The sequence below is a fragment of the Onychomys torridus genome, chromosome 23, assembly GCF_903995425.1.
Source record: "Onychomys torridus chromosome 23, mOncTor1.1, whole genome shotgun sequence".
Taxonomy (NCBI): domain Eukaryota; kingdom Metazoa; phylum Chordata; class Mammalia; order Rodentia; family Cricetidae; genus Onychomys; species Onychomys torridus.
This window is the reverse complement of record NC_050465.1, coordinates 47,406,812-47,428,292: the sequence shown is the minus strand read 5'-3', so window position 1 is coordinate 47,428,292 and position 21,481 is coordinate 47,406,812. Positions and strand designations below refer to the sequence as shown.

The window sequence follows — 21,481 nt, the reverse complement described above, 5'->3', positions numbered from 1 at the left end:
GGAGAAAGCTTGCACACACTTGAGTTTAAAGGGCTTGTGGGGCTCATTACCATCTGGATGTCCAGAAAATAAACAGGACTGTTCAGAATAAGATGTGAGTCAACTATTTAGTCCAGTGGGTCTCAACATGTGGGTCTCAACTTCTTTGGCAAACCTCCAGAAATATTTATGAAATGATTCATAACCATAGCAAAATTAGTTCTGAAGTAACAATGGAAATGACTTTATGGGTGGGGGTTGCACACCATGAGGAACTCTATGAAGGGTCCCAGCACTGGAAAGATTGAGAGCCACTGTATTAGCTATTGCTGCTGCAGAGTGAGCAGGCACAGGTCCACCTACTCGTTCATCAGCTTCCCCAAACAAGACACTGATATCTCTCTGATTGAATAAAGCTTTATTTTAATGCAAAATAAAACATGAAAAATTTATATACTCATATACAATAACATCCAAAATGTCTTCAGTGATATAAATGGGATATTAAAAAGTTTGTAAAGAATTCACTCTCCATCCCCATATGCCAAAATACGATTTCACATAATTTATCTTTAGAATGTATCAACAGGCGACTTGGTAATCATAAAAGAACAGGAAAGACTAGAGAAAGTGAGGGTACAAACAACAGGCTTTGTTTTATGTCCCAGTACTAAATAGCATTGCAGGTGGAATGGAATACTTTCTGAAGAGCAGATCAAGAGATGGGCCCAAAGTCTTTGGGAATGGCTCACTTCCTACTCTGAGCTTAGTAGCCAAACCCAACTGTAAAAGCCAGGCGGTGGGAGATTGCGTGCCTGTTTAAGGAGAGGCAGGAGAAGGTTACACTTAGAAGTCCTAGTTCCACATGAGAGTCCTGGCTTATATTTAGATTTCTAACTTTCTTTCCCCCTCTCTTTTATCAGAAAGGAGACTCTGTAGGGATATCTTATGGAGAATCCCCTTTCCCATCTCCCTGTTTCTACGAGAAACACTATTATGGACTTTTCTGAATGGACTCCCTCCTGCCTAATTGAGTGAAACTTGGGACTTTCTGTTCCCACGGACGGGGAAGCTGTGGGATGTCTACTCAATTTAAGGACACTTTGAAAGCTGCTCACAGTGGATCTCAGTGTTTAATGCTGATGGGAATTTTACAGAGACACACTCCTTTGATCAATCACCTTTCAATTCTTTCCACAGGCCTGAAATTCTGTAACACTGCTCAAACACTGCACAGCAAGCAAACAAAATGAAATGCTGTTGATTTTCAGTGAAGGGAAAAGTAATTGCTCTTTATGGTCTTGGTCCCTCTGTGGACCAGGGAAGAGTGGAATCAGCTCTCCCATCCTGAAGTTTGCAGGAGGATTCCTTCACAAGGCAGATTTAGCTAAAAAAAAAAAAAAAATCAAGGCAGTGGGTCCTGTTTTAATTTTATTCTGTTAGCAGGAGAAATAAGGCTCCAATAAAGCCTCCAAGGCTCTGTTTCTCTATGATGCCATCAACTCCATCAGACTTTTGCTCCATGAGGTCCTGTGGGTTCAACATAGATGTTCTGGAAAGTCTCAGAATAATGAGTTTTAGAATAATTTTTTTTCTAAGCTTTGTTTGCTATGAAATCATGATTTAAGAAAATGTTCCTTTGTTTGCCCATTGTTTAACTCTGGAGGGAAACAGTATTAAGCCAAGAAGGATGGTGCCTCAGCCCAGGGGTATGATGGACCAATGGGCTGTGTTTCTCTGTGGAAGACTGAATTCTCTAGAGACTAGAGATTTTCAGTGGTCTCTCTCTCTCTCTTATCTTTCTAGTTATAGGAGAAGGGGAGGGAAGCAGCCCGTGTGAAGCCAGATGGCCCGTAACAGGTTTGCAGGTCTTCATAAACCTTTCTCTCTGTTGCCAGCTACAGCTCGAGGAGATACCCAAGTGAGTTTCCCCAAGGTTGTACATACACCAGGAGCTAGTTCCTTCTTCTGGGGACCTGCTTCTCAGAGCCTGGACTTCCAGATAGCCACCTGCCCTCCTAGAGCACTGGAATATGGTCCTGCAGCTGTGGAGAGGGGACAGTGGGCCGGACAGCACTCCAGCATTTATAAAGCTTACTGCCCAAGCTGTTCTTAACCACTGCTTGGCTTGATGCGGCCTCCATCAAAATACGATGTTAGTTCTTTAGGGCAGGATCAAATGCAGAGATTGCTATACTTCTAAGCAAGAAAAGAAAGCTGTTCTCATCTCCTTCTTTGTTCTCTTCAATAATACCTTTGAGCCTCAGAGGGTCTCTCAGGATTAGCAACTGTTGGATGAACTGTGTACCCAACACAGAGCCAAGGTCTGAAGCAGCTTGTCTGAAGCCTGCAGAGGGTACTGTGTGCCCAAGGTGTCAGCGCTGGAGCCAGAAACATGAGCAGCTATCCTCAAGTGCCTCTTCTCTAGAGCACACCCTTGTCGTCTGACCATGGCCCACCTTTAAGTGGTCCAGCCTTCCTCTAAGGGGAAACTTCTGCCTTGGATAGGATCAGTGCTTTACAGAAATTTGAGTAAAATATAGAACACACCAAGAGTAATCTTTAAAACAAACAAAAACAACTCCCCCCTCCAAAAAAAAAAAAAAAAAAAAAAAAAAAAGCCCTATAGGGTCGCATTATGTAGTCCAGGCTGGTCTTCAACTCACCCTGCAGGTCAGGCTAGTGGCCACCTTGCATCTGCCTGCCCTGGCTTCCTGACTGCTGGGATTCTAGGCATGTGGTACCTTGCCTGGCTTAAGAGTTGATCTAGGCCGGGTGGTGGTGGCACACGCCTTTAATCCCAGCACTCGGGAGGCAGAGGCGGGCGGATCTCTGTGAGTTCGAGGCCAGCCTGGTCTACAGAGTGAGTTCCAGGAAAGGTGCAAAGCTACACAGGGAAACCCTGTCTCGAAAAACCAAAAAAAAAAAAAAAAAAAGTTGATCTAATTCTTCCCCCAGAAAAAGTTGCATTTCCTTCATTGTATCATTTTCTTTCAGGATTCCTTGGCTCAAAGGGAATGCCATTTTCAGCATGGTGCCCAGGGACCCTACAGTGTAGCCACAATACCTTGTTGGGCAGATTCTGAGATCCTCCACCCCACCGAACAAATTACCTATGATGTAAGGATGCTGGCTGACGAGGGATGGCAGAGGGCAAAAAGCAGCTTGACAGTCAATTTTTCAGAGGGCCGAAGTAATTGTGGTTTAGATGATGATCTCTCTCGAAGTCCAGCAAAGGACACTATTTACATCTAAACCCAGCAGTTGCATCATTTTTGGTACAAAACTATTTAAAAAAAAAAAAAAAAAAAGACTAAATTGGGCCAGATGGCTACTCTATGTAATTTAGAACACTATAATTCAGTCAGTTCTGTTGGTCAGTGGTATTCTACTCTCAGCCAAAATATGTCTATAGTGAACTAAAGACCTTTTGGGGAAGGGAACGAGAGGGAAGGTGAGTGACTTAAAGTAGTAAGCAGTCGCTGAGAAATTCACAGTGCTGGCCATGTCTGCCGTTTCTCAGTCTTTTGCGTGTGTTCCCATTTGGATCAGATTGGAAGCTTCAGATGCTCTGCTGTGTAGAAAAGCCCGAAGGAAGCAAGAGTGGCTTTTCAGCTTCTTAAGCCAGAATACTTTCTTTCTTTTGTCTTTTAAATCAGGTGGAGACCTTGGCTTTGCCCTGACATTTGTTAATGAGATATAGCAGATGCAGACTGATTTAATCTTACGAGTCTTCTCTCTTTACTTCCTCTGATTTCTTCCTCATCAAACTTCCAGAAGGCAATTTCCCCTTCTACTCTCCATAGTGATAATCACATGTGTTTGAACACACACACACACACACACACACACACACACACACACACACACACACACACTTTTATCTACTTCTTTCTGGTGACCAGTTTCCTCACTGACCCAGGGACAGATGGGTACACTGTTTGGCATTGAATCTGAAATTGACATCCCCTGGACATAGCTCTCTGTGTGGCCTGACCAGCAGGCTCTCCTTTCTTTACCCCCACCACTCACATGTATTCTTTAGCCCTTACATAGAAGTCTAAAAGTAGAGGTCTCAGTTAACATAATTATAGGCATTTGGGGAGGACTCTGGAAGGAGCGATCTCCAAGCAAGCATGCCAAGGCCTGGGAGAGAGGACAGCAAGGGCCGAGGGACCGTCACCCCTCTTCACCTGCTCACTGTGGTTCGTGGTTGGAATGAGCTCAGACAGGTGTGCGCATCTTCCCAGGACGCTAATACTGCATTCCGATTCTACTGGCTTTTCTATCAAAAGCAAGGATATGTGAAAGCTTTGTATCAAACAAGTCGTACCAGGAACCCAAGGTCAGCTATAAATAAGGAAATGCAGCCTTCCTTTGGGCCCAAAGTCTCACAGAGGTCACTGGTCACGTTTATTGTTATGTTGTTCTCAGTGAAAACACCATGCTCATGAAGATGCCTGTATTTGCAGCCTCTCTACTACTGTGTAGGCCTCACAGCTCCAAGGACAGGGCTGAGAGTAAGTCTCTGAATGCTCGTGACTAGGTCTGGCCGAGACAACCACCTCTGTGTCGCTACCTGTACTATGTGCGGTGATGAGGTTGGGGCTTGTAACCGGCACTGGTTTTCTAGCCAGGGTTTACTATAGCGTAGCTCCATCGGCTGTTAATCAATTGACACTCTCCTCGAATCTACCAATTCTTCAAGCCTTTCAAGTATCAGCAAGTACTGGTTTTATGACCCCACACTCTTTCTTCCTTTTGAATCCACATCCCCAAACCCCGGTCCCTTTTTTTCTCTCTTCTGATTGGCAGTCAAGTATCGAATCCTCAGGGAGCAAGAGCCTCTCTGTACCATGGAGTACCTAAACCTGGGTTAGGCCTTAGGGTCTAGCAAGGGCAAAGGTGGTGTTGGATGTCTTCCTTGCTTGGAAGATCTCTGTGGTGTGCAACTATACGGCTGCGGTCATGGGGTTCTTCTGCCTGGGATCCTGGTTACGATAGGGGTTCCGCTCAGGGCTCTCCCCTCGGGGCCTTGCTCTGCCCACCTCCTGATAGGTTGTAACTCGCTGGTGCTGAGGTGGGGAAGGTGGAACATCTTGTCTGAAGGGTCCTTTGTGCTGCTGGGCTGGTGGGCGCGGATAGTACTGCGGATATCGGAAATCTGCCACCCTCAGATCGGAGGCGTGGGGATAGCCCCCTCTCGGGGAATGTGCAGGATGAGGCCCTGGGTAGTACGGAAGCTCTCTCTCACTGTAGCGCCCACAGGGGTGCTGCGGTCAGGTAGTCCACGGGATCTGCTGAGCCTCTCCTAGAAAGAAAAGCAGAGAGAGGGGTCAGGAGCTATGGAGCTGCTCCCAGCTGAAGATGGCATGCTTCTGCCATGACTGCAGTTGGTTGTAACCTGACCCTAGACCTGGGCAAGGGTATATGAGCAGATGTGAAGTGTACCCTTAAACAACAAGAGAGGGAATCGTCTCCTCCTTGCCATCTTAGACTTCAAGGTGAAAACCATGTACCAGGGAAGGCGGAACAACAAGAACGTAAGAACTCCGGCCCTTGACACCACAAGCTATTATATCACCAAGACAGTTTACACTCACCTTGGTACATGAGAAGAAATACATCCCTGCATTGTTATTGTTTATCCCCCTTTATATTCACTTTCATTACAGCGATCAAACTAGTTTCCTCTACGATGTGAGGTTTGGCTCTGTTAGAGCCCACATCTATATGAGATATGGTAGCATTAATACGGTGGGCCAGAGTCCTCATAAACTGTACTTGCTCATTTCCCTCCTAGATGGTGAGGCACTCATTGAGTGGGCTGTGTGTGGCCTTGTCTAAGGCTGGGTGGCTGCTGTCACACCCCTGTATGGATTAGTGTGCCTCTACTGTTCCCCAAAGAACTCTCAATTCGAGGCTGGGAAATGACCAACCTGGAACTGTGATAAAAGTACCTAAGTCTACCACAAAGTCAGTAGCAAAAACCAAGTTGCCCTACATACTGGGCAGCATACAGAAAGGTCCAGGGCAAGAACACAGGCTAACAGGAAACAAGCCTGTCTGGAAGTTTCTACTGAAGACAAGTATCATCCAATCTGCTCGCCATAACAGAAACACTCCGTCTCTAGACAATGTGCAGATGATGGCAACTTGGCTAGCCTGGGGTGAGACACACGACTTCTGTTTGCAGCCCTTAAAATCCCAATAAACCGTCTGTGCACATATTTGCCAGTACCATTCACCACGTCACCAGATTCCTCCATTCTTTATTCCTCTGCTCCTTATGATTTTTTTTTTTTTTTTAAAGGAGAAACAGCAACAATAATGATTACTGAAAAGCTCGCCAATGTCAGCGTATGACTGCTTGGACACTTGAAAGAAGTGACAGGGTTGTAAGAACACCATGCCTGTGGTTAATCAGGCACCATCAATGAGGGTCAAAATCACCCTGTAATCTGTGGAGCTGGATGTTAAAACAGCCCTGTTCCCCAAATCAATGAAGGTTTGAGAAGCTCTGAGCTCAGGGAGCATGTGGCAATGTAGGCCGCAGGATGAATGATACAGTCTTCCATCTACATTTATCTGTGTGGGGTGTGTTCCCTAATTTTGCTATGTATAATAATGAATGATAGATCCAGGATTTTGGGGGTAATTTCGTTAGTGAGAGTTTTCAGATAAAAAATTAAATTGTTTGCGTACAAGTTATTTATAGCATCAGCTGGCATTACTCAGTTCGGGCCGCTTTGCTCTATGCTAAATTGCCCATGACAAATAGAGCAGGCATACATCACCAGTCATCTGTCACTGTGACCCTGCGAAATAAAGGACCTGCTTTTCACCAGCCCTTTTCTTGACAATTTCATTTTGTATTTAGAACATTTCTAGCACTCACTGTATCTTTTATTGTTAAAAAAAAAAAAAAATTAAAGACTCCTTCTCCCGACCACCATGCTCATTTCTGTTTTCTTTGGCTGGAGCAAGAAATTGCAGAAACACTCTTTTAAAAAAAAAAAATCCTTAACCTGTGTTTCCTTTCAAAAGCTACCGGAGGTATTTCTCTGCATGGAGTGGAACATGTGGTTTCTCTGCACTCATTTTCAGTCCTTAGGATAAATCACTGACATTTTCAACACACAAACATTATCTGCCTTAAAATGAACACACAACCAACACTCCCTCTGGACTCTCTTAGTGGGAATGTTTCCTGTTTAAAATGGGAAGAGAGAAGGGAGAGATTCCAGGCCTTTTTTTGGGGTGTGTGTGTGTGTCCTGGTCTCTCTCTCTCTCTAAAGATTTCTCTCTTTTAAAACAGAACATTATAAAAGACAGAATGCCTTGGAGTTTTTTTTTCTTTCTTTCTTTCTTTTTTTAAATTATGGAGAGACAGTCCAGAGCAAGTGGTGACGGGCTAGAAGCCACCCTGAGCGACCCGCCACCCTGAGCGACTGACAGTGTGCATGTGGGGCCAGAAAGGAGACTATCTCCTCTCTCTCATACCTCCCCCGCCCCGTGACTATCCAGCACTCACTGCAAGGAGGAGGGAGAGTTCCCAGGGCAGGGAGGGCGACCCCAAGATAGCATCGAGGTCCCAGAGGGCTTCTCTGGAGGGGGGTTGTGTAAAACTCTGGAGGAGTTTGCTCACATGTGGCAGACACCAAGTGAAGGTGCTGCTCTCTGTCAAGCAGTGGTGGCATGGAAATTGTCTTTTTCTGTAGAACTCATCATAACAGTTATTGTTTGTAATTTTTCAGGGAGAAGAAAAACAAGGAGTTGTTCTGTAAAAACACAGATTGAAAGTTCAAAGACTGCTGGGAGCACTTTCCTCCTGGTCTGCTGTTTATAACATTTTTTTTTTCCCCTTAAAGCCTATCATTTTCTATAGACTTTCACCAGAACAGCTTCTAAACTACTGCAAATATTATCACATGTACATGCTCATATAAACATTTAAAAGGACCATTTCTGGAGGCTGGGGAGATGGCTCAGAGGTTAAGGGTACTCTTGCAGAGGACCAGAGTTCCATTCCTTAGAACCCACACAGGGTGGCTAACATTTTCTTGTAACTAGCTCCACGAGATCTAAGCTACGCTCATGTACACACGTGTGTACACACACACATACGTGCACAGGCACTTAAAAAGTAACAATTTTTAAGAAGGAAAAAAGAAAGCCGCCTCTATGAGTCACTTTCTCCCACACAGACAAGATGGAGAAGGCAGGCAGAGCAGCCTTGTGAACTGGAGGGATGGCTAAGCTCCTCACACAGATGCGGGGATCAGTAAGCTAACAGGAACCGTACGTGGACACTACCTTCAAGGCCCACTCCAGGGCAACCCATTTCCTTTGGACAGGTCACATGGACCAAAGATTCCACAACTTCCCCAACCAGTGCCATCAGCTGGGCACCAAATAGTCAAACCGAATGATCCCATGAAGGGAACGTTCCCTTTAAGTTTCTGTTTCCCATTGAATAGGATTATTTCTGGAAGCCAGCGGATTTAGGTTTTGCTTGGAAACTCCTAGGGATGGCTTCAGGTATGTTCCAAATCACAATGATGCATGCAACTAAGAAAATGATGATTAAACTGTTTTGCTGAAAAATTACATAGGTTCAAACTGTAAAACGTCTCTTTCGCTACAGAACTGAGTAAGAGGGGGAGAAAGAGCTGAGACACTGTTGTTCTGTTAATCTTTAGTGTCTTCTTCTACAGTGTTTCCGTGTATGTGTGAGATTTGGTGTCGGTGAGGAGAGCAGAAACTTAGTTTGCCCTGGAGAAGGCTTCTCAGAGGGACTGACATGACCTGCCTTGAGCCAATCCTGAGAAATCCAGGGCAGCTTCCTCAGGAGATCAGATTAATACGAGGACCCAAACTGCAAGTATGTCAGTACCTCAGGACTCTGGATTTTCATGTGACCCTATGAGTCTTATTTGTATGTATTATTAATTTCTTTAAAATAAAGATTAAAAGTCTTACACAGAAACCATATTTACTGTAGGAAAGAGAAACATGACTGTATTTGTTTTTCTTGTAACTTTGAGTGAAGTTCTGGGAAAATTCCCTTCAAATATCTGTTTTCTTTCTGAGTAGGCTCATTTCTGGAATCCAGAGACCTTGGATTTGTTTGGAAACTCACAGGAATGGTTTCAGGTATGTTTTAAATCACAGAGATGCATGCCACAGTGCAAATAATGCATGTTAACCATTTGGCCCAAACATGACAAAGCCACAAGTTGTTTACATGTAAAGAGGACTTTCTTTTTGTGACATCTTACTGTGTCACTAGTTTACATTTAGTGAAAGACACCTGGAAATGAGAGCCTACACTGGTCAGCCAGTCCCTGGGTACCAGCCATTATCATATATGAAAGGATGGAAGATATGCTTCTGTTTGGCTAATCAAGTATGTCTGGGAAGGGGGATGATATTGGAAGGACAGATCCCTATAATGCTTTTTACCACAAGTCGGTTGCTGCTCTCAGTGGAGTAGAGAAAGGTACAAGGACAAGTGTCCATCCTCCTCTATCTTCCTACCACCCCTACGGAGAAAATCTCCATCCTCAGTGCTCACTCCACCATGGAGTGAAATTTTGAAAGAAAATGGCCCTAAAGGGAGTATCACTATTAGGAGGTGTGGCCTTGATGGAGTAGGTTGTGGCCTGGTTGGAGAAAGTGTATCACTGTGGAGGTGAGCTTTGAGGACTCATATATGCTCAAGCCACGCCCAGGGAGGCGGCCTACTTCCTGTTACCTGCAAAGTGTAGGACTCTCAGCTGCTTCTCCAGCACCATGTCTGCCTGCATGCCTCCATGTCCTGCCATGATGATAGTGGACGGAACCTCTGAACTGTAAGTCACCCAATTGAACGTTTTCCTTTGTAAGAGTTGTGGTGGTCATGGTGTCTCTTCCCAGCAGCAGACTCCCTAACTGTGACACCCCATTTAGTCATTCTCCCTGCATCCCTCTTTCACTTGGCCTTGTGGTACTTACTCAGTGGCTGTCTGGGAAGCTGGCACTTACTCTCAAGCCTCTGGCAATCTCCCTCGGAGCTCCGTACCGGGCTTTGTGTCTCACAGGCACTCCATAAGTGTACGTTGAGCTTATTTGAGGGGAGATGCGCAAATGTACGCAGTAAGCAGAGGGCGTTAGATACGGTTAGATGAGCGTTAGGGGCTGGAGGAGAGCAGAGGAACAGAAGGGAAGAGCAGGTTCACTGGAGCCAGACACTGATGATGGCTGAAGTAAGAGCAATTTCTAATTTTTCCAGGGGAAAGAAGATAGGGGGCATGAGGAAAGGGTTGGATCCAACATAGAAAGACTTTGAAGTTTATTAGAGTTCTCCAGGTTCCACAGGGCAGATGCACAGATGAACTCACAGTGACTATAACAACACACACAAGACCTGTGCAAGCTCCGGCCAGTCCAAACTCCAGCACAAAGGGGAAGAGGTGGGCATGAAATCCCACCAGTGGCCAAGAAGCTATTGCCATTTTGAAGTTACTGGCGGAGAGTCTTTTTTTTTTTTTTTTTTTTAAATGATGGGACCCTTAGTAGGTCAGCCAGATGCCAGGGTAACATTCTCAACAGCAGCTGGGGCAACACAAACTGGACTCAGTGGAAAAGGGGGAAAAAGAAGAAAGTTCAACACTGGGTGGGAAGGGATGGTTGATAATAGGAGCTGGTGGGGTGACTATATTCATAATATATTCTATGAAATCCTCATTTACTAAAGTATCAATTAAGGAATGGTTTCACAATAGTTGGGCAAGGAACTTTTCTTTATTTCTGTTGTAAATGTAATAACATCTTGATTCACGTTCAGGATAAGGCTCCAGATAAGGGATTGGAGGGAGTCTGTTGAACTCACGTGCAATCAGCACACTTTCAAGTACTGAGCTTCAAGGTTGATGAATGAACATAAACCAGAGGTGGAGGTGATGTCCAGTGCCCCTCAGCCGCAGCACTAGCCCACGTTTCTCCACAAAAACACACATGATGGATGACTTTCATCTAAAGCACATATGCCCAAGAGAGGCAGAAAGTAGGATTATGCAGACCTGTCTACCACCTGCTGTAACTCAATGCCCTTTCCTCCCAGTGAAGAGAGACCACAGTTGGTATGAGCAGGCCCGGCTCTGCTGAGGGGAAGATGGGAACTATTTGTAACCTTCAGTTCTTCTAACAGCGCCGACCAGGCTTGCTGACCATGATGCGCGTGTCTCGGGTTGAGGGCCATGTCTGCATCTCATCCACCAAGCTCCTTGTAGGAGGGGGAAAGTTCACTGAAGCTGAATGGCTACAGGTAGGGGTGGGAGGGCAGTGACTAAGGCACAAGGCAGTGTGAGTTGGACTGTTTTGAGAAGAGGTGAGTTCCAAGGTAAAGAAATGAGGTTTACAGTAGCAAGGGTGAAACAACAAGGAATTCATAAGCAAGGCCAATGTCTACCTCTGACATACGTATTGGATTCACGCCCCCCCCCCCAAAGTTTTGGATAAACTTCCAAAGGGTAAATTCTTGTCTCTCTCAATTTCTGTAAGATACCATGTATGTTAGTAGCCTAAACAAAAGATAATTAAAAAACAAAACAAAATAAACAATCCCAAACCAATCTGCTCTTTCCTTTATGGCAGTGGTTCTCAAGCTGTGGGTAGCAACTCCTTTGACAAACCTCTATGTCCAAAATTATTTATATTAAAATCTACAACAGTAGCAAAATTACAGTTATGAAGTAGCAACAAAAATAATTGTATGGTTGGGGGTCATTAAAGCATGAAGAACTATATTAAAGGGTCAAAGCATCAGGAAGGCTGAGAACCACTGCCTTATGGGTTTCTTTCTTTCTTTTTTTCCCCTTTGGTAATAATTGATTGTAACCAAATTTGGGGCTAGAATAGAATCAAGCCATATGGTACGAACCTCCCGGTGCTGTGTGACGAACAAGCTTATCTTCTTTGGCAGGATGTGAACATGGGTGAAGCTATGTTCCTTCTCAAATATGCCACACAGAGTGGGCCCCTGCCCCAGTATTTGTGAAGTATTGCAAAGCTTTTTTTCTTTTTTTTTTTTTTTTTTAAAAAGCCGTGCAAACTAATATGCTCTTAAGCTGCCTGTGTTATGTGGACAGAGATGCTTTTAGTCTGTGTTTGGAATTCCTTCAGGGTCATGTTTCCAGTTACCAAGCCTTCATCCGTGGTCCAGGCACGAATGTGGTTGGCCTGGATTAGCAGAGCCCTCTGCAAAGTCTATTACATAGCTTTGATTTCAGCAGATTTTACAGAGCCATAAAATATAATGACCATTTGATGACCTATGATACAGAAATGACTGTGGAAAAAAATTCCTGCTTTCATCACTCACATTTCCCATCACATTATGAAGAGGGGCCCTTGCTGTTCTTTGCAGAGAACTGGAAAGAGGAGTGAGTGTCACCGCAGATGCTTCTGCCCCCTTTTAACACCAAGGGGATGTTTCCAGAGAAAATGAAGGAGAGCTGGTAATGCCGAGTGCTCAGAAGACAAACACCGCTTTGATCACCCCCGTTTGATTTCTCCATTGGTGTCTTTCATCAGCCACCACAAATAGAATTCATTTACGAACAAACGACATGTACAGGGAGTCTCAGCTTCGACCTCAGACTGGCAGACAGATACGGAACATGGCTCTTAAGAGTACTTCATCCTGTCAGTTGGTGGTCCTGCTTGAATAACCTCTTTTAGGAGTGGGTGAGAGTTTTCTAAAGTATCGTGTCAAGGACATTTAGAAAGGACAGGCATGAGGACATAGGTGGAGAAGGAATTCTTGCAGAAATCAAGAGCTGTCCTGGATGGCTGCAAAACCAGTCATGGAATCCATTTCAGAGACATGCAAGTAGATAATTACCCCGAAGTCTCTTGAGCCACAGAGGGGGTTTATGTAAAGAGAGCAGGGACCAAAGAAAGGAACCATAACTTGACCAACCAGACCAGTATGTCCCTTTTCTCTTTTTCTATTGTCTCTGGAGCTCTGGATGCTCAGTATCTAAACACTGAGGATTTCATCTGCTTGTCACGCAGGAGGGTTTGGTTCCATTCTGAGGGCAGACTAAGCGGCTGACAGGTTAGGGCCTATAAAGGCCTGAATTCTAAAAGCTGCTTCCTCTGCCCCTCAGGAGAGGCGCTGTACAACTCCTGCCCAAGGTTACTTCCTGTAGACAGTGTATTCCTGAGGTAAAACACAGATTCACAAAAGCTGCCTTTCCCTGCTCTCTGTTTCGATTATATAGACATCTACAGTAACATAATACATACAGTTCTTGGAGAAGATATTTACCTCTTTATCCCTTCAACTGATTCCTAAATTAATATAAATTAAATGAGTCATATTCCCCCCCCCCCCCATCAATTCCCAAAGCCTGGGGATTTTGATGTAAATCACCTGTAATGGGTACAATCCCTTCTCACCCTGGGTGAGAAGTACAGTGAAAGAGACAAAACTTTCCAGCATCGTGTGTGTGTGTGTGTGTGTGTGTGTGTGTGTGTGTGTGTGTGTGTGTGTGTGTGTGTGTGTGTGTGTGTGTGTGTAGCTTCCACTTCACGGTTTTATTAGGACACGGGAAGATTCTGGCACCGAAAACATCTTACTCTGAAATCCAGAAGCAGAAGTGTTAAGTGCTGGGCCCAGCGCCACTGCGCTCCACAGGCTCTGTAACCTGCATCAGATTGGGGGGGGGTGTTGGGGGGGTGTTGGGGGGGGTTAGAACTGCAAAGATTCGAAGCAAGTTGAACAGAATAGTTCCTCTGCAAGTGCCTAAGGCAAACCCAACCCCATCCTCAGCATTTTTCCCAAGTTCACCTCCTTATTCCTCATAATCGTGCGACAGGGTAGACACCATTATTATCCATGGCTTGAGACCAGGCAAGGCAGAACAGAGATGTGAGGTGACTTGATAGAGAGCCCATAGGCGTGCGGGGGGGGGGGGGCAGTGGAAAGGCCTAGGGTCTACCCAGGCAGGCAGACCCAGGCGCCTGTGGCTTAACTGCTAATCCTGCCCCCTCTTGCTTTATACCAGCTTACGATGTCCCAGTGCTGGGTGGGTGGGTGGGTGAACAACTTTATACTTAGAAACACATTTTAGAAATGAGTCTAATGGGTAAAAAAAGACAAGAGTTTTCCCAATAAGTGTTTTGGCTTTGGGAAACCTGAAGCTAGACATTCTGGAGGTGCTTGTAGGATGCCAAAGAAACACCCAGAATTCCAAGTTGGAAGTCCCACTCGGATACCCTGAGCTGCCAGCAGGGCAGGAAGGTAGACTTTCCTGGTCCTTTTAGGAAAACCAGACAGATATTTGTATGGTTCTGTCTGCAAGGTCCTGTGTTCAAGGTCCGATATTTTCAACATTGGTGTCAATACTCAAGGATGTATTCACTCAACATACACCTTTTCATTTTCAAACCCAGGCATACAGGATGGGGCTACGAAACCCCATTTCTCCCAATGGCCCATGAGGGTACTGAGGCAGGTTAGATGGTGCACCAAAGGAACTCCACTGTGGCTGTGGACACACAGCCACCTGCACTGGCCTTTCTGGAGAATGACCTGATAACCTAATGGACCACCAGGAAGCCAGACTACTCTCTGTCTCCAACTGCAGCCCAGCCATCGGATGGAGCAAATGCTCTCATGTCTGTGGCTGTCTGTGCTTGCTGCTGTGGTTTTATTTGAGCTCAAATCTCCTTCCAACTAGACTGTTACAAGAGCCCTAGCAAATCTGGGCTCAGAGACAAGCAGAACAGGTTGCAGTCCGTTTCAGAAAGTGCAATTCAACAGCCCAGCGCTGTAAAATGTGTTCTTGTGAGCCTCAAGGACAGCTGGATAGCTGTCACAAGCTCTGCAGCAATTCTGAGCAAACTAAACTCTCAAGTGGCAACATGGGAGGACTTCTAAGGCAGGTGACTTTGACCTTCTTGGGGGACTGCATGAATATTTACAGTGCTTAGATGTGATGCTCTCAGACTTGAAGTCTTGTCAAGCCCCTCCCACTTTTATATCTAGTGATATTAATTAGGTGAAATAAGGTTTATAGACCATTTTGTGAACGTCTAGACTCGCCTTCTGTTCTAATAAGTGGGCATGCTAGTAGTTTAGTAGTTTAATGGGAACAAAGTAGCTAAAAGATCTGTGGACCAGGGATCTATGGGAAGTGGGAGCAAGGATTTGCTACCAGGGCCTCTTGGTCCCGCCTCCACCTCCTTTTCTTTGCAAGCTTCTCCAGAAAGCAGCTTCCAGTATCCTTCCCTCAATAGTAGCCTGAACTTCTTGGCTCCACCTTCAAGTGCAGGAGCATGGCTTTGGGGGCAGCACTGGCTGGACTCAGGGTGTCACCTGGGAGAGATCTGGGCTGTGAAACAAACTCTTCCACAGACATGGCTAGGTGAATTTTAGGATTATTAATTGGACAGTTGCCCTGAGGCCCAACACCCTGGCAATGGGTCCACTCCCACCCTGGTTTCTATTAGGTGATGGAAGCGGGAAGTATGTTAGCCTCCCTGTGCCAATTTTGATGGAGATCTCAGTATCTCACGATGTTTTCACCGTGACATAGAGGGCAATTCTCAGCCTTCATTTCCTGCCTGTACTAAGCAGGCTCTGAGGTGCCTGGCTGGGTTCCGCATGCGCACCTGTGGTTGAGTTATTCACCCCACTCGGTCCCCTGATCTAAAGTCCATCTCATTATTTCCTGTAGTGCTTAGGAAAGGGCATTTGGGGGATGATGAAATTTCAATAAATAATTAAGGGATTCATAGGTACTGGTGACTTGTGCTGGGCTCCCCATCCTGCTGAGGTCTCTAAAATCCTCTGGTTGATTTTTGCATGGCTGGTAATAGTGGCTATTAATGTCATTACTAACCTTCAACTTTCATGAAAATGAGATTTATTGTTTCCACGTCTCCTTCTGTTGTAGTATGGCCCATCAGCCTAGTTTCTTTGGGTCCTGTCCTTGCTTTGGTGCTGGCAAAAAAGGAGCAGCCAGCAAATAAAGGCTTATAATCCCCCAAACTGATGGGTGGACTATGAAACCATTATTATTTTCCCCTCCTCCTCCTCCTCCTCCTCCTCCTCCTCCTCCTCACTCATTTCCAGTGTTTTTGTATGGTCACTACTTTCTCAAGACTTCCACACCCCACCTCCAGTCCCTATATGGCAACATTGATATGCCAGAGCCGCTGACGAGCATATTTCACAGAGACAGTAAGACAAGCTTTTATTGTGAAGGGGCTCCTTCAAATGTTATTCCACCCCACATTAGTTCCCTAATGCTTTGGTTTATTGATTTATTCCTCGAACAAGTCAAAGAAAACTGAAAACTCACCCTGCCTCCTATCGCTTTGAATGCGGCTTTGCTCTTGGCCATGTTTGGTATGGGTATGTGTACCAAGCACGAGATGATTCTCCTATTTTTATACTCCATGCATTCTGTCTGTGCAGCAGCAACCTCACTCAGTTCTTAAAATCAGTCATGAAACCATGGCTTTAATAATTTAAATAAAAGCTTATCACAGGAAAGCAAATATTTACAAGTCTGAGTTATCTAATTTAAAGAAATTAATTAAAAGTAAATGCCGAAGTAATTTAAAACTAAAGAGCCATTACCAAATAAAATGTTATTTCCCATGTACCCATGCCAGCTCATTTTGGGGGTCTAAGGGAGACAGTGCTCTTCTTTCTTCAAGCTTCTAAACCCACTGACTCACTGGGTCTCTTTGGCCCTGTCATGTGTGCGGACACTCTCAGCCTGTCTGAGGGACTTCACGATGTATCCATCAGTGTGTGGTGGGGGTGAGGGTGTCAGCGAGAGAGGCTGAAGAGGCAGGTTCTGTGTAGAGTACTGGTTCTCATCCTGTGGGTCGTGACCTCTTTGGAGGTTGAACGACCCTTGCACAAGTGTCGCCCAAGACCATCAGAAAACACAGAAATTTACGTTATGATGCCTAACAGTAACAAAATTACAGTTATGAAATTGTAACAAGAGTAATTTTGTGGTTGGGCAGGGGGGGCCATCACAACAGGAGGAACTGTATCACTGGATTCCAGCATTAGGAAAGTTGAGAACCACTGGTGTGGAGTATGATCGATCGGGAGTGCTCGGCTGTTTTGAGCCTCAGTGTCCTGTGTGTAAAATGGAAATCTTGAGAAGTTCTTTCCTCCCTTCCTACAGTGATGGGATCTGATGCAGACAAAGCAAATGGAAAGAGTGTTTTTACTGAGGTGCTTAGTCCTGGGTGAATTTGAATTCCTAGTCCATTTTATTCCGAAGTAAAATTGTGTTTAGGACTCATAGTCCCATGTTGCTGACCAAAGACTTAGGATAAGGTATAAACAAATCTCACCCTTATAGCCAAGTGGTACAGACCTTCTGTGTGTTCCCTACACTATTTGGAGAAGCTGGGATAGACATTGCAATGTGTAGGTCTGCTTTATACCAACATATGCATACAGAGTTATGTGGTGCTTGAGTTTTTTTCCAAGGTGGCTCCTAATATTTGAAATTCAAGTGATTTCATATAAGAATTAAGGTCTTTCATGTAAAAATTCAGCTTTTCCACTTTCAAGTAAAAATTCAGCTTTTCCATTTTCTTAAAATTCAAGACTTGCCACAATCAGTTGGAGTTACTCTCTCCTCTCCAGGCAGCGTCTTTTTCTTTTTCAGACTCTTTTTCTTTTTGCTTTCTACGGTATTTCCCACAAGCCTCTAGAGCAACTTAGGTGCAGGGTCTCTGCTTTGTGTGATGAAATATCCCTCTCTATGTCCCCACACCACCAAATCCAGTTTGTATCTTCTATTTGAAGGCGTATGCTACCCATGTTTTCTCATTTAAGGAGCGAGGCTTCTGGGAGGTCCATTGCAATTTCCACTTTACCCAGTCCACTTTAAATCACTAGAAATGTATTTCTCATCCAGTCTTCAGGTAGTGACTCCAAAGAGGGGCTCGTATTCGGGGAGTTCCACACAGGACATTTTATTTTCTGACACAGTATCTTCAGCTCTGTAAAATGAAGGCAATGGAACAGGCAGTCTCCGTTGAGTTGCGGGAGGTTACCCTTTCCTGACCCCCTCAGGACCCACACAGGAGTCAGGGCAAGATGACCTCAGCTCATGTTGCTGCCTTTCAGCCCAACCTGTGCCAACTCAACTCTGACTGGACCTCTTTACTTATCTGTGCCTTGGTCTCTCCATCTGTAAAGTAATACGTGCTTTTCTTCTTAGAAGAACAAATGGAATGATATGGATAAAAGCATATTGGAGGAAAGTTAGGATAAAATGAATCCGGGATCTTACATTACTCTCTTGGGTAATAATTATGAAGGGAAGCCTGCCTTGCCTAATGGGATGAGCAGGTCAGAATTTACAGTCCCCATTGAGGGGCCTCATGCCGATGATCTCCATGGACAACAACATAATACTGTAGATTTTTTTATATCTCCACTCAGCAGGGTAATAGCAGACCTCGGTTAAAAGGCAAAGGTGTCCCACTTCCGAGATGGTGGGCTCTGATTTACCTCCTTGTTCCATGGTTTTATGAGGAATGTATGTAGGTAACTGTTATCAGGTTGTTAAGCAGCTTGATGAGGTGTGAAGTAACCCTTTAATTGTTTTATTTACAACATACAGTTCACTAACATCTCACTGGGGAATTCTCTACTTAGTTGATTAATATAAGACTAGTTTAGTGAAGCACAACTTGGTAAAACTGGAAGCTAAAACAGCCACTCAAATTTTAGCAGTCTTAAAGCCATTTGTTAATTTATTCAGTTGAGGTTAAGAAAATACTGGCACTAACCAAAATATTTAAAAAATAATAGGGAAAATCAAGCTGGGGAAAAATAACTAAATTTAAATCTATTACTTCGTGTGCTCCAGGGCTCCTTTCATTTGTCAGGAATAGGTGGTTAGAACTGCTTTTAGATGTCAAATGTTCCTTAAAAACATTCCCCTTATCCTTGGGCAGTAGTAGCGCACACCTTTAGTCCCAACACTCGGGAGGCAGAGCCAGGTGGGTCTCTGTGAGTTCGAGGCCAGCCTGGTCTACAGGGTGAGATCCAGGAAAGGTGCAAAGCTACAGAGAGAAACCCTGTCTGGAAAAAAACAAAACAAAACAAAACAAAACAAACAACCAAAAAAGTAAAAATAAAAATTCCCCTTATCACTCTTCTATGGTTCTAAGTCTGGACTGATGAATCGCCTGCTGTAAGCCTGCTCTAGAAGGCCATTTTACAGCTTTGATAGTGACGTGACAGACCAGTCTTCAAATAGCATTGAGCAGCTGAAGGAGGAAGGAGCCCTGAGACCCATCGCAAAGGATTGTATTGCCCACTTGGGCTGAAGTGAGATGGGGGGCAAGATGACACAGAGACTCGAAGCTGGGTGAGGGTTAGAGGAGACCTGGCGTCTTGGTTAGGGTGTCTGTTGCTGTGAAGAGACACCATGGCCATGGCAACTCTTACAAAGGAAACATTTAATTGTGGTAGCTTGCTTACAGTTCAGAGGTTCAGTCCATTATCATCATGGTGGACATGGTGGCATGCAGGCAGACATGGTGCTGGAGAAATACCTGAGAGTCCCACATCTTGCAGGCAACAGGAAGTAGACTGACTCACTGGGCATGGCTTGAGCATATATAAGACCTCAAAGTCCGTCTCCACAGTGACACACTTCCTCCAATAAGGCCACGCCTACTCTAACAAAGCCACACCTCCTAACAGTGCCACTCCCTTTGGGGGCCATGTTCTTTCAAGCCACCACACCTGGTGTAGACATTGGGCTTCCTATAAGGGTGTTCGGCAGACAGAGAAAGGGCATCTTGGGGATGAAATCAAAAGGCAATACTGGAGAGTAAGGTCAAAGGCCAAGCGAAGTATTCTTCGTTTTGTCAAACTGAATGTCATCGGATCCTTTGCTCCCTGAACCAGATGCCCTTCCTGTGAGTTTCAGACCTGTAGTAAAGCTGAAAAGTTAAGCCATGCTCGGCTTAAAGCTCTTTGGTATGATCATATAAAGTCACAAAGCTCTTTACATTATCCGGACCTCATGCTGTTTACGTAAAGTTCTGCCTCTATGGGATGACTAGTCATATTTATCTGTGTCCTTTTGTGACATCAGCATCTGAGGGGTTTGTGATGGACGGGGCTTCTACTGAGTTCCTGTAGCCCACTCAGAGCTGGCCCAAGACACCCAGCATAGTAGCTAGTCATGGATATTATCTGGATAGTTCTCTCATGGAAGGAGTTTCTCTCTTCTTTGAACTGAAAGCTCACTGAGTTTTAGATGTGGACCTTTCCTTCCCAGCCAGCATCCCGTGTGTGGTGGCTAGTACGAAAGCTCCTTTGACCACACTGTCAGACTCTGCCTGAAAAAGTAAAGACACTGAGATAAAATAAAACAAGAACTTAACAACAGTGAAGTATGGATTACTGTGTACAGTTTGCTGGGTTGTTAGGAGAAAAAAATTAGAGAAATATAGAGTAGTACAGGGTAGCCAACCAAGACCTATCCAGTTACAAATTACCCCTCCCCCCATTCTATCCATCAATATCATCTAAGCTATGAGGTCCTATCCCTGGATCTTAAGTCCACAGCAAGCTGACCTAATTTGCTGTGCAATGTTCAGAGGGCAACAGAAAACTGCCTTTGTCCCGTAAAGACCCCATCAGAATACACTACTTGCTGCCAGTTGAGACCTTAGATATTTGTCCAAACTGCATAGGTTTATTTTTTTTCTCAGGACCCAAAGTACCAGACTTGAAAAAATATGGTCCCAGGTGTCTCTCCTGATCTCAAGCTTCCATATTTTCATCCCAGGCTCGGCACACCTCGAGCGGAGCTCAGCAACCCTGTCTGCCATCATAGACCCTGCTCTGATAATTGAAAGATGAAAGAATGAATTAGGAGCAAATGGCTCAGGGTTTCCACTCTGACTTTGGGTGAGTTAGTTATCCTCACAGCGTATCTCAGTTTATTCATTTATAAAATCAGGGTAGTGAGGTTGGTTGTCTGATTCCACTGAGCCATCAGCAGGGCTAGATAAGAATTGTGTAAAGTTTTCGCATGGTAGCCCGGTCATGGTAAGTAAGCAATAAGGCTATGTCATTTTTATTATCAATCTCCGTGCTCTAACTTTTTATTTACTTATTTGTTATTCCATAACTTCTTACGTGCTTTTCCCAGCCTTACAAACATTTTCATATGTTCTGAAGTCTGTTTCTTCTTTAAAAAAATCTGTTTCCTCCAGATGGAAACGAGGCAAGTTATCACCACTTTCCCAAAATTTATGGACTATGTTCATTTAAGAAATGTATACAAAATACACTACAGAGTATACTCTAAACAGTTGCTCTTTTCTCCCCACTGCTTACACTGTGTATTTTAAATTGCTGCTTATGTCTGGGTCCTCACTGATATCTCTGCTTACAAAATTGTTGACGGACTTGAGTTTGCAATTGTTCAGAGTCACGGAGAAA

The 21,481-nt window shown here is 44.6% G+C and overlaps 1 protein-coding gene across 1 annotated transcript in view; it reads right to left on the bottom strand.

Moving 5' to 3' along the window:
- Positions 1–3,309: 3,309 nt before the first annotated feature.
- Pard3b (par-3 family cell polarity regulator beta) overlaps positions 3,310–21,481 on the bottom strand; it is a 993,910-nt gene continuing 975,738 nt past the window's right edge. Inside the window, 2 exon segments of the mRNA XM_036173329.1 lie at positions 3,310–5,243; positions 5,245–5,290. Coding sequence (XP_036029222.1) covers positions 4,932–5,243; positions 5,245–5,290 — 358 coding nt within the window. The 3' untranslated portion in view covers positions 3,310–4,931.